Source organism: Penaeus chinensis, chromosome 17, assembly GCF_019202785.1.
Source record: "Penaeus chinensis breed Huanghai No. 1 chromosome 17, ASM1920278v2, whole genome shotgun sequence".
NCBI classification, from domain to species: Eukaryota; Metazoa; Arthropoda; class Malacostraca; order Decapoda; family Penaeidae; genus Penaeus; species Penaeus chinensis.
Window position 1 is genome coordinate 17,541,952 of NC_061835.1, and position 12,500 is coordinate 17,554,451.

Consider the following 12,500-nt stretch of genomic DNA (forward strand, 5'->3'; position numbering starts at 1 on the left):
TATCCTCCATTCTGTCCTCACTCATTTCCTTGACCATGTCTATTTATTCCTTCAGTATTCATGTTTTCACAGATGGCTCTAAACCCACCTCCAGTGCTGGTTTCACAGGAACCTTCCCAACTCGCACTTTCAAATACCCCCTCCCTCCTGAATCCTGTGGCCTTACTATAGAACTGTAATCACTCCTTTTTTCCTTAAAACACACATACTCACTCCCTACTTCCTCTTTCACTATTTTTTACTGACTCCCATAACTCAGAACTGGTTGTTCTACCTGTACATAAAACTATCAGATTTTGCTGGGTGCCCAGCCATGTTGGAATCCCCAGCAATGAACAGGCAGATACTCGAGGATGCTATGCTGCCATGTCTACATCACACCAGCCAAAAAAATATATTGGCCACACCCGTCTAACACACTCCTACCTGATGTCACATTCTGATCCAGCCCTATGTTCCCTATGTATTGTCCCTCTTTCAGTTATACACATCTCTTGTCATGTCCATGCTTTGACGCAGCCCGTACCTCTGCTTTCCCCACCTATCCTCCCTTCACCGACCTCCCAAAGGGGAAAGGAAGAAGAAGGGTGAGGGAGGGAGGAAACTTTGAGGTGAGGAGCGAGATGGAGGATCAAGAACCAAAGTTATAAAGATAAACTGAAAACTATAAGAGACAGCTGATAAATTGAGGAAATACTTTTTATTTGTCACAAATAGAGGGAAACTCAACTAAGACAGACCAACTTTCTTGAGAAGAAAAAGTAATTCAGAGAAATAGATAGCCTCCTATCACTCACTCAAATGACAGCTGGATGCAAACCACAGAGTGCATGATCGCTAGTTACAGAGCCTGCTCAATATGTAAGAGCAGTGGGCAAGCTATTTCTGTGTATGTGTATATATTATATATATATATATATATATATATATATATATATATATATATATATATATATATATATATATGCATTTTATTTTTGCTCTTGTCACTTATTTAGTCTTGTGAGACACCGCCAAAAAGCAAGAGGGTTCATTCTTTCCACTGTGTTTATGATTGCACTTGAGACATCCATCTGAGAAATGAAATCATGTTTTTGACAACCTTTTTTGGTCTAAGGCTAGTTTTGATTGGCCTTTGTCGGTGTCAAGTTGAATGCTTAAACCAAGGTATACCTCAGTTGAAAGCAAATCCATATCAGTCCATTCTTTCAGGTCAAGGTCAGAGCATCTGCTGCAAGTATTATATGTATGTTTTAGACCATTTCTTTATTTTTAGTTTCAAGGGAAATGACAATGGTGAAACATTGTATTGATTCCCTTTATTCTTTACTCAGTGGATTTTGAATGTTATATACTAAAGTATTTGTAGCTTCTTTAAGTCTTGATTGAAGTCCACTTTGATGCTCTTAAATTCAAGTACATTCTTAGGAAGTCCCTGCAGTTCTATTCAGTGTATAAACACAAATATTAGTGTTTTGAAATTTATGGAAAAGTATTAGCTTCTTTGCACTATGTATAAAAATACAAATATATTTGTTCTGCAAATTTTATGGAACGCCAATATATTTACTACGCATATAACAATACAGAATATAAACTCCTTTTAATACTTATGTCATGAAACTATATTTGTTACTGAAATAAATATTTACCTGTCAATTAAAGGGTTTGTCTTTAAAGCTATTCTTTCATGGAATAAAATCAATTTAGATATTCACATCAGAATAGATGTTGCAGATATACAGTTTTATTTTGCAATAATGAATTTGTTTTTTCCCCCCAGTGAGATTTGTCTGTATATTCATTAATCCCAAAGAATATTCTTAGGGTGTACTATGCTACTAACCACAAGGGGCACAACTGAATGGGACTTTCCTTGCAGTGATGAGTAGCATGGACGGCATGGAGCCTCAGAGCCCCAGCCAGGGCTGGGATGACCCCATGTCTCCCCCCCCACATGACACAGGCACTCCAAGCTCCCGTGATTCCCTCAGCAGAGACAACCCCTCCAGCCCCCCCAACCCAGGGAGTCCGAGGGGTCCCACAAGCCCCGATGGGCCTATGAGCCCTGATGAAGAAGAGGAGGAGGGCCCCATGAGCCCTGATGGCCCAGCCAGTCCTGACAACTCGGCCAGTCCCGAGGGCCCCATGAGCCCTGACAACCCTGCCAGCCCCATGAGTCCTGAGAACACAGCAGGCCCCTTGAGTCCAGATAATCCAGCAAGTCCAGAAGGCTCGGACTACCCAATGAGTCCAAGCAATTCACGAGAATTGAGTCCGAAGCGCCCCCACAGTCCTGAGGGTCCAGCCAGCCCTGACGACCCTGCCAGCCCAGACCCCCAGGAGAGCTCTCGCGAGGGAGGCCCCCGAACACCCCAGAGTCCAGGCAGTCCTCGGGGCCCCAGAAGCCCTGGTGACCAGTCCAGCCTGGAGAGCCCTGATAGCCCAGACAACTTTGCCAGTTCGCCCGTCCCATCCAACCCCAAGTCGCCCCCAGAGGCAGGAGAGGATGACGACGACGACGAGGAAGGCCAGGCAGACAGACTCTCTGAAATCTCGGAAGGAGATTCTGCGGTGAGGCTCACTGTCAATATGGAAGGGAAATTTTTCAGTCTAAGAGGGAGGGGTCTTGTGGCATCTAGTTGTTCCACTTCAAAATGGATTTCTTGCTCTTCCCAGACTCTCAGTTAGTCCTTCTCTTCCTTCTTAGTCTTTGTGTTACAGGTGAGCAATATACATGTTTCCTTTAATCAAAATTTCCTTCCTCCCCCACAGCTGAATGGAGAAGAGGAGGATGGCAGTGATGGCGAAAGTGCCCAAGCAAGGGATGATAGGCCTGGTGGGGGGCAGAACCGCAATGGCAGCGAGAGGGACCTGGATGAAGGTGGGCGGGCCTCCAAGCGACGCAGTGATGAGGGTCTTGGTCTCAAGGATGAGTTAGACTTCGAGGCCGAGAGAGAGAGTGGGGAAGAGGATGGGGAGGAGGGAGAAGAAGGTATGCACAGGTTTTATATTGTGCCATGTTTGTTCTCTTATTTTCATTTTTTTCTTTTATAAATACGATGAGATAACTTAGGTTGTGTGTGTGGGGGGGGGGGGGGATCCCAGCATCTCACCATTTTCTCTCCTTATTTCTTGTGCAGGAGAAGATGGAGAGAAAAAGAAGAAATGTGACCCTGAAAACCGCGAAGAAGGAGAGCTGTCGGATGAAGATGAAGACGATTCCCTCTTGCGACAAGAACCCAAGACTGTCTGCAGGTAGGGCAGTATTGCTGGCTTTGAGGGCATTCATTTTCAGAATCTCAGGATTTTAGTTATTTGCCAGTGAAAATGTTGCCTTAATGCAATCTATTACTAACAATAGTTAAACAATTTTTTGCTGAAGAGGAAGGAAATTTAGAACTGATGTAGAATTTAGACAGTAAAACCTAAAGGTTTATTCGCCATGATCATGGAAAAAGTGTTGTGTGTGTGTGTGTGTGTGTGTGGTTTCCTATTCAAATGACAGGCCTTTTCCCCACAAATTTTTCAATGTGGGCGAATACATGCCATGTCCACTAATATATCTGCTACTGTTCTCCTCCATTGACACCCACAATATCTCCTCCATACCCCCATTCCCCCTTGCTCCAACACTTACACCCTTCACACAACGTAGTACTAAATATCACTGTTACCTTTGATTTATATATATATGATGAAAAAACTATTAGGTTGCTTTATATTTGAGTGTGTCAGCATGTAATATTTGCCTTAAGAAAACTTGTATAATCAAGCATATTTAGTAGCTTGGTCATCAGATAAGTTGAGGGTTTCCAATTCATTGAGCATAAGATTTGTTTCAAGGCTTTGCACACAAAGGTTGTTGTGATATTCAGGTGTTCATGTGCTGGCCCAACTCAAGCAAAGTTCTAAAGGTACTGATTAAGATTTCAACTTCAAAAACAAGTATTTTCCAATTTCTACAAGAAATTCAAAGACTTAACAGCAGAATATATCCTTTTCTTGTATGTATGCTTTTAGTTTCATATGGTTATTCCTCTCTAGCACCCACATGCATTTTTGACAGCATTGTCTCCCTTTGACCAGATTCTTCAACAAGGGCCAGTGCACTTGGGGCACTAACTGCCGCTTCCTCCACCCCGGTGTGTCTGACAAGGGCAACTACAACATGTTCGCACCAGCCAAGCCACAGAACTCCAACGACAAAGAAGAGGACAGTTCAGAGAGAGAGCGGGTAGGGGATGCTTGCCTTATGGCTATCTGTTGAGTCCTTTGATTTGGATGATGTGACCATCACATCCGGGGAAAAAATTGGCTTGAGGGGCGGGTCACGTGAACATATCATGGGAAAATTTGGCTGTGGCACAAAGGTGACACGAACTTGCCATTGTGAGCATCTTGGCTGAAGGCTGGGTGACAGAAAAGACTTACCATGAGTACACAAAGGTCTCAGAGATTGATGAGACTTATTTAGTGTTTAGAAAGGAGCTTCTGCATTATTTCCATCAATAAATGATTATGGAATATAGTGACAATGTGACTGTCATGCTCATAATGGTAACAAAATGTTACCATCTGAATAAAGCAAATCAAATGACAAATATGGACATTAGTAAATAACATTGCAAAGGGGAGGAATAGAGTCTTGTCATCGCATACGAGTATTCACACATGCCCGGCCCACAAGCTGTACACCCATCAGAGTGGCCGCTCAAGTATGCCTAAGTCTCGTATTTTGGGCCATGTGATTGCCATGAAGCAACCGGATCAGTGGGTTAATGAATGGAAAATATTTTAAAGGATTTGTGATGATTTTGTTGATGTTTAATTTGTTTAAGCCTATAGTTAGTAGAGTTCTTTCATTGAGAGGATAGAACTTGCATGATCCTCATGAACATCACCATCTGATATTTTTGTTGCTTTTAACCCATTCCCGACGGGTCACGCCTATAGGCGTCATAACAATACGCTCGAAATGTGACGTGCAGCTGTCCGCCGCGGCAGCGCGCCAAAGCGCTCCGAGGCAATGATTTGGCTTGATTTACCAAATTCACGCGCTCAAAGTCGGCACATTGCCGTGGTTTGCCAGAGCATAGAGTTTTTTTTTTAGTTTTCTACACCCGTCGCCAATGGGTTAAGTTATGGTAATTGTCATAATTTTGTACACAAGATCGAAAGACCAAAGTAGCCATGGTAATAGTAATCAGTGTGTATTAGAAGCATGTAGCCTTATATTGTTGAAAATTCATGCTACATTTCTCTGTTCAGCAGCCAAGAGAAGTCCGGAGATTTATTCCTGAACCTTCGCCATTTGAGTCAGCTTGGGAACGGGGACTGCGGTATGCCAAAGAGGTAACTTTTTATTTATTTTTTTATTATTATAATAATAATAATTGTTTTTATAATTGCTCATTTATTATTTACTGTTTTTGTCATCATTTACCTATAGTAGAGTAACCTTTTATTTGCTGTTAAGTTCTTAAGTCCAAATGGAAGCAGGCACCCACCCCAATATTATCCTTCTCCATGCCTCTGCCCCAGATGATGAAGCGAGCCAATAAACGCAAGGAGACAGACGCAGATTTCGAGGAGAAACGCTTCAACCTGAGCTTGGGTCAGGCAGAACTTGATCGAGAAAACGACTACTACACCCGACCTGCATCACCTGTCTACAAGCCGGACGAGGTCATTGACCAGTACCTTGACCCCTTCGAGAAGCAGGCCATACGCCACTTCAGAGGAGGTAAAACGATTAACATGTTCTAAGTTTCTTTAAAAAGAACTTGCATTTATTCTTTTGACTTGTTTTCAATGTAACATTTCTTGGAAAGGCCTCATGGATATCTTATTTGTGTGTTTACCAGGTCACTTTGAGAACTTTGAGGTCCGATACCATGTTGACCCCAGCTACAACAACATGAGGGGCCAGGAGAGGTCACGCAGGGAGAAGTATGAACGGGAAGTGTCGGAGAGAGTTCAACGCAGACCTAGAACAGCTTCAGGAGGTGATGAAAGGTGAGTGAGTAGAAGCACCCAAGTGATGAATGAGAGTCCAGTGGTGTTATAGCAGAATTCATGCCAGGATATACAATTCTCCTAAACAACACATCCTAAATTGTCCAAATCATTATTTTTTATAAATTCATACTTATAATTATTCATTCAAGATATTAATGTTTATGTGAATGGTCATTCAAAATTGATATGATTAGGGTATTGTCCCTTGTAATTCCAGTGGAAAAGTTTTCCCAACCAGATATTCCTCTCCCCCCAAGGTACGTCCGAAGTCGAGTGTGGCAGGATGATCGCTACATGGAGGTGATGTCATCAGGAGGGGGCACGCGAGGAGAGGCCGAGGCGTGGGCCGACCCCTGGGCCAGGCGTAAGACTCCCCCTCGTTCCTCAAGAAAAAAGAAAACTTCACGTACCAGAAGCTATTCATCAGGCTCATCTTCACATTCCTCATCAAGGTGTGTTCCAGACGGGAAATCTTAATCCTCAAAGTAGTTGAGGCAGTTTCTTTCTACTTTCTAGCTTTTCTCCTCATCACTAATTTTTCCTTCATCATCTTTAACCCCTTCCCGACGGGTCACACCTATAGGCGTGATAACAAACCGCTCGAAATGAGGCATGCGGCTGTCCGCCACGGCGGCGTGCCAAAGCACTCCGAGGCAGTTATTCGTAGTTTGCCAGAGCGTGGATTTATTTTTAGTGTTCTACAGCCGTCACCAATGGGTTAACCCATTTCTGCTTGGCCACGCCTTTCGGCGTCATGACAAACTGCTCGCCCTATGGAGTGTGGCTGTACACTGCAGCAACGTGCCAAAGTGCTACAAACCGGGCGTTCGGCTTGATGTAGCGAACTCCTGCACTTAAAGCTGGCTTGTTGCCATGAATCTCCAGAGTAGAGTTTTTATTTATTCTCTCCACCTGGCAAAAGGGTTAAATGGAAACATGAGTGTGTAGAGTGTTAAAGTTTGATTTTATCAAAGCCACAAAACATTCAGTTTGCATGTTCAAACATAGATCAGATGAGGATGTAAGTTTTCTCTTTTCAAGGAATGAATTTCGTTGGATAAACGACAATTCATAAATACCCTCTTTGTATCACAGGAGTTCCCGGTCTTCATCTTACAGTAGTCGCAGAAGCAGCAGAAGTGGAAGCAAAAGCAGTCGCACAAGTCTGCCCAGCAGGAGCAGCAGATCACGTTCCTCCTCACACTCTCCATCTCCAGGCCGGCGGAGGGGTAACCATAGGCTGGCTCCAGGTGAGGGCAGTAGAGAGGGAGAAGGTGAGGATGAGACCTGTGCTTTTTTAAGTATTTGCAAGACTCAGGCTAGGACTAGTACTTCAAAATAGAATTGGATTATTCATTACATCTGTTAACCCCTTGCCGACGGGTACGATGGGTAGACACGTGCTATGCCCACTGTTAGTACTTGTTTTGATTGTTTTCACACATAGTACTAAGTCACCAATGAGCCAGTTACGAGTACTGCCTGTCTTGCCCGTTCACCCTTTTCTTTGATTTATGAAATATTTAACGTTATCTCATTTTGCTGTTACTAATATTGAAAAACATTATAATAATTATAATGTTTATAATAAAAATAACACCATCGATATTCATAGCACGAGTAAAAAAATACGTTTTTCCTGCCAATTCAAATCACGTATGGTCACAAGGTCTACTAATTGACTCCTTTGTGGCTAAGCGCTAGCAGAGCCATCTATGGGCAGACATTTCACAAAAAAATATAGAAAATGGGCACAGCATTTTCCCCATTTTTTGTTCATTTTCCCCGGTGGCATTGGGTTAAACAGTGCTAGTAATCTTATTTCTATTTTATTTATGTATTGTTCTATTAGCACTGATTTGAAAATATTAATTCTTTCTTTTGTTAGTTTCCTATGTTCCCTTATTTATAACTCCAGGCTCCAGGGCTAGTGATAAGTCTGGCATGAGACAGCTCCCAGTGGGAGGGAGGGGAGGAGGGAGACCTCCCATGGGCCCCACTGGACCCCACAACAGACCACCTTCTCCCCGAAGAGCAGAACCCAGGGACCCCAGGTCAGTTCCTGTCCTTCTTAATTATAACTCTGATAGACTAGGGCCTCTACATTAGTTGCCCAATATCCATCTTGGTCAAAGTTGCATTTCTCCTGTCCAAAAGTGATTTTTTTATTTCATGCTTTGCCAACATTATCAGTCGGAATGTTGCATAGTTTCAATTTGGTTGAATAGTGGCAGTGTTGTCATTGAATGACTTACACACTTGCATAGCAGATGAAAAAAGGGTGAATGTCAGTAGGATCTGATTATTTAGGCAAGAAAATTTCTCGGCTGTCAAAGGGCTGACGTAGGAGGAAAAGTCTGCAGACTTTCCTGAATTTGAATTGTCCCTAAATGTGTGCTGTTTTCCAAAAGGTTTGCCAAAGACCAACAGACTTAATTTTTCAGGCCACCCATACCCAGGAGACCCAAAGAAAGACCAGACGTGGCAGACAGGTGCGTAACTTCCTCTCTTAGATCATAAACAGCGCCATGTCTTTGTTGACTGTATTTGACATCTTCATCTTCTACAGAATATTTGTATTTATCTCTGAATAATTTTTTTCTTATCTCTTATCTCTTTTATATCTTGATTCATAATACATTTGAGTGTTCTTAAAATTTGGGGTTTGCATGGTTCATGACAAAGTAGGGGACTGACTAAACATGGTTTTGCTTGTAGTGCAAACTATTTATTTTCCTCTCTGTTTATTTTGATAAGGTTTTGCATGTCCCACTTGTGTTATATTTTTTTTAACCTATATCACACAAAAAATCTAAGACCTCTCTGCTTTGCGTTGTCAGATTTTATCATTAAGAGGCAAAAAGAGCATATAATACCTTGTACTGATTAAACTCACATGATCAGTTGTTACTTGAACATGAAATTTTATTTTTCATATATCTGCTATTATTTCTACTGTGGTTACTTTCAAAAGTTCTTGATGTCTCCAAATAATTAATTAAAAATGGGTTCGAATGATTTCTCTCTTCAAACTCTCAGGAAGCCTTTTAGAATTCTGTATATTGATGTGTCATGTTAATGTATGTACCACGTAATAGCTCCCTGTTGAACACTTTTTTCCATAGATTTAACTTGAACCTTGAACTAGAGATCAGGTGGAATAAGGCATCAGGTATTCATGCTGCTTTGTACACAAGACTTCACAATTTTTTTTCAAATGAAGTGTTTCTGGGTGCATGGGATGTACAAGCCTACGGATTTTGGTGGCTTTTGAATTTTAGCGAAATACCAATTATTGGAAAAGGGATGAAACGTTTGAATTTTTATCACCATAATTGGACATGGTTTTTGGGTTGTTTCCAGTGCAACTCTTGTCCTTGTAGCATTTCACAAAGATTTTGTAGTGGGAACCTTAATTCTAGTCCCTTGCCTCATCCCACCCTCCCTGTTCCCATCTTATTCTTCCATTCTTACTCCTTTCCTCTCTGATTTCTTTCATTCCACTAAATCTATACATGTTCCCTTCATTTTCTCCCTTTTCTCCTGTCTCTACCCTCCTTCCCTACCTCACTTTTCCCTCTTTCCCTACCTCTCTCCCTCTCCCCATTCCACTACCCCTTCTCTCTCTCTCTCTCTCTTTTTCTCTTTCTCTTTTTCTTTCTCTCTTCCTGCCCCTCCCTCTCCATTTCCCATCCTGTATCCCTTTCTGCCTTCATCCCATTCCTTCCTACCTCTCTTTCTACCTCCCTCCTTCTCTCCCTGTCCCGATCCCATCCACCCTGCATGCTCTCCCTCCCTCTGTCCCGACTTGGCTGAACACTTCTTGTCTTCGGTTCCTCCCTCAGGGCGCTTGCACCTCGCAGACCTGAACCCAGACCTAACAAGACGGACCCCAAAGAGAGGTTTGTGGTTTGATTCTTTTGCTGTTGCATCAATGCCCTTGGGTATGGTCTCTGCAGGCCAGAGAGGCTCTTCTGCTGGCCCCATGCCAGGAGTCTCTGTGGGAGCAATAGTTTTAGCATTGGTGGCAGCATTATCAGTAGTACTATTAGCATTATTGTTGGTGGTAGTATTATTGATATTGTTATATCACTTGTCATCAGTTTTTGTGTAATTCTTATTATATTTTATTACTATCATTTCTGTTACTTCAATATCATCATTATCATTCTGATTATTTGCTATGTTTTCTTCATTACTGCTTCCTCCTCCTCATCTGCTGTATGTCTTTTGTAAGAACATTTTATTTTTTAAGATAATGTACATACATCCTTATGCTATCTGTGTTTTGTTTGTTTCACGTTGTTCATATTTCTTGTGAATTTCACTTCTTGAATTCTGTTACAAAAATCAGTGAGACCGTGCTATTTTCCCTTTAAGAGTCAGAATCAATGTAAATGTGTGAACATTTTGAATAACTCGTGCACCTAAGAGTGGATGCAAGCCTTCATGTATGTCTTACAAATGTGAAAAGGTATTTACAGATTAATGGGCTTTCGAGCATTTTATTGGTATATACTTGTGGTGCCATAGGTGGTATCCTTTGAGAAAGTAGGTTCATTGATCCTTGTATAGTTCTTGGTAGGTAGAAGAGGGTGAAGGAGGCATATGTAACAAGGAAAAATGTAATGAGAATAAAACATGCAGAGAAGCTTATTGAATGATACCAAGCAAAATTTTTTCTGTGAATATACAAGTATGTAGGATGGAAGAATATACCTGTAGTCAATCAGAAGTTTGGAAGTGCAGTGACCAGGGAGCATTAAAATGAAGTAATATCTTCAAACAGTTAAGGTTAATTAGATATCTTAAGGTTTTCAACCATTGGTCTTTACTTTGTTCAATTCTCAACCTGTCACCAACGGACCACGTGTACAAGTGTCATAATGTACCGCTTGTTCTGTGGGGTATGACTGTGCGTGCAGAGACACGGTACAGCACGTGGAGAGGGAAGTTCCGCCCCTGTCCCCAGTGTCTGGACGTTGCCAGAAATCACGAGTTTATGACACCCAGTGATTTCTGATACCAGTCAGCGTCAGGTTAAGTTTGATAAAGGTCTCACAAGCAACGGGTTTGTGTTAGGCAAGTCATATTTATAATGACCATTTGATTAAACAGTTTAGAATGTAAACTCCATCACCTAAAATGTAGTTTCTTGAAAAGTAAATAAACTAAGTAATACCTTATTACTTCTAAGGAACTTTTATGACTATTTAGGATGTTTAGATTATTATTTTACCAGTCATGTACTTGGGATTTATAAATTCCATGGATAACAGTTTTGAATATTTATTTTTTTAATTGAATGCATAGAAATTTTTTAAAAATAAAATCTAGAAACAAATCTGAATTAATGAATATATGAATAGTAAATGTACAAAGAAATAATGGAAAGAGAAATCCTTTACAGGTGAATAGTGAGTGGATAGAGATAAATTGCAGCAGAATAGATGGATAACAAAATACTCTGTTATAGGAATGAGACCTTTGTCCACGGATATCCAAAGAATGTGCTGACAACAGAAGTTGTAAATGGGAAGTTGTTTGTTTGTCTGTTTGGCAAGAGAAAGATGGGGCTGATACTTGAACACTTTTCTGATTATATTCATTGTGGGAATTAAGGCAAAGAGACATTTTTGTTGTTGGATTCAGTAGTTCAGTATATTGCAAGACTCGTTGTTCACAAATTGGTACCAACTCCTGAGCTAAGGAAATTGGGGTGACTTGGTAAAGGTCATAAAGATATTAATTACTCCAGTTCTGTTCATAAAGGAAAATTTGTCACCTGCTTTCACTATTCTAACATAAAAATGTAGCTTTTAAATGAAAATAAAAGTATGGATAGAGGTATCAGTAATGGCAGAGGAGTGGACACTGTTAGAGTGCAAGTATTGAGTGCTTCATGGCAGTCACGCGGCTCAAAATCCGGACATTAGGCTTACGTGAGCGGCTGCTATGCCAGGTGCGTGGCTTGCAGGCCGGGTGCACACAAACACTAGCATTATTGTGTGCTGACAAGACTCTATGCCCCCTATTTGCAAAGTTATTTCCTCTTTTTATGCATAAGAGTTTTTTGCTTTTTTGCCATTTTCTAATGTCCATATTTGTCATATGATTTGCATTATCCAAATGCATTATCCATTCTTCTTTTACACACTCCATATCATCTCATCAGGTATTCTACAACTCAATGCAAAAAAGAAAAAGAAAAAATTGCTCCCCCCCCCCCCTACTATTCAATTAACTGTAACAAAGCCTGCGCTGCTGGTCACGGCAGAATATGATGCTGCGCATAAAAATGGCATCCTCCATGAAACTGGTGCTCTTCCAGTCATGGCTCATGGATGTACATTCTGCACTTGTTTATTGATGGGAATATTGCAAAATTGCCAAATGAGTCTAGATTTTCCCACAATAGCATGCTCACGTCACCCCCCTCAATCCAAATTTTGTCATGATGGGATGGTCATGTCATCTGG

The 12,500-nt window shown here is 41.3% G+C and overlaps 1 protein-coding gene across 11 annotated transcripts in view; it reads left to right on the forward strand.

Annotated features, from left to right (window-relative positions):
• LOC125034244 (zinc finger CCCH domain-containing protein 18-like) overlaps positions 1-12,500 on the forward strand; it is a 26,252-nt gene that overhangs the window by 4,329 nt on the left and 9,423 nt on the right. For 2 of the 11 annotated variants that reach the window (XM_047625974.1, XM_047625973.1), the window contains exons 1-13: positions 1,037-1,246; positions 1,883-2,574; positions 2,776-2,995; positions 3,144-3,258; positions 4,090-4,237; positions 5,272-5,355; positions 5,545-5,746; positions 5,868-6,018; positions 6,279-6,473; positions 7,117-7,295; positions 7,940-8,075; positions 8,466-8,513; positions 9,867-9,923. In XM_047625974.1, coding sequence (XP_047481930.1) covers positions 1,885-2,574; positions 2,776-2,995; positions 3,144-3,258; positions 4,090-4,237; positions 5,272-5,355; positions 5,545-5,746; positions 5,868-6,018; positions 6,279-6,473; positions 7,117-7,295; positions 7,940-8,075; positions 8,466-8,513; positions 9,867-9,923 — 2,225 coding nt within the window. In that variant the 5' untranslated portion in view covers positions 1,037-1,246; positions 1,883-1,884. Of the gene's footprint in view, positions 1-1,035; positions 1,247-1,882; positions 2,575-2,775; positions 2,996-3,143; positions 3,259-4,089; positions 4,238-5,271; positions 5,356-5,544; positions 5,747-5,867; positions 6,019-6,278; positions 6,474-7,116; positions 7,296-7,939; positions 8,076-8,465; positions 8,514-9,866; positions 9,924-12,500 lie in introns of those variants that run through there. The other 9 variants (XM_047625968.1, XM_047625969.1, XM_047625965.1 and 6 more) reach the window with 9 other exon arrangements.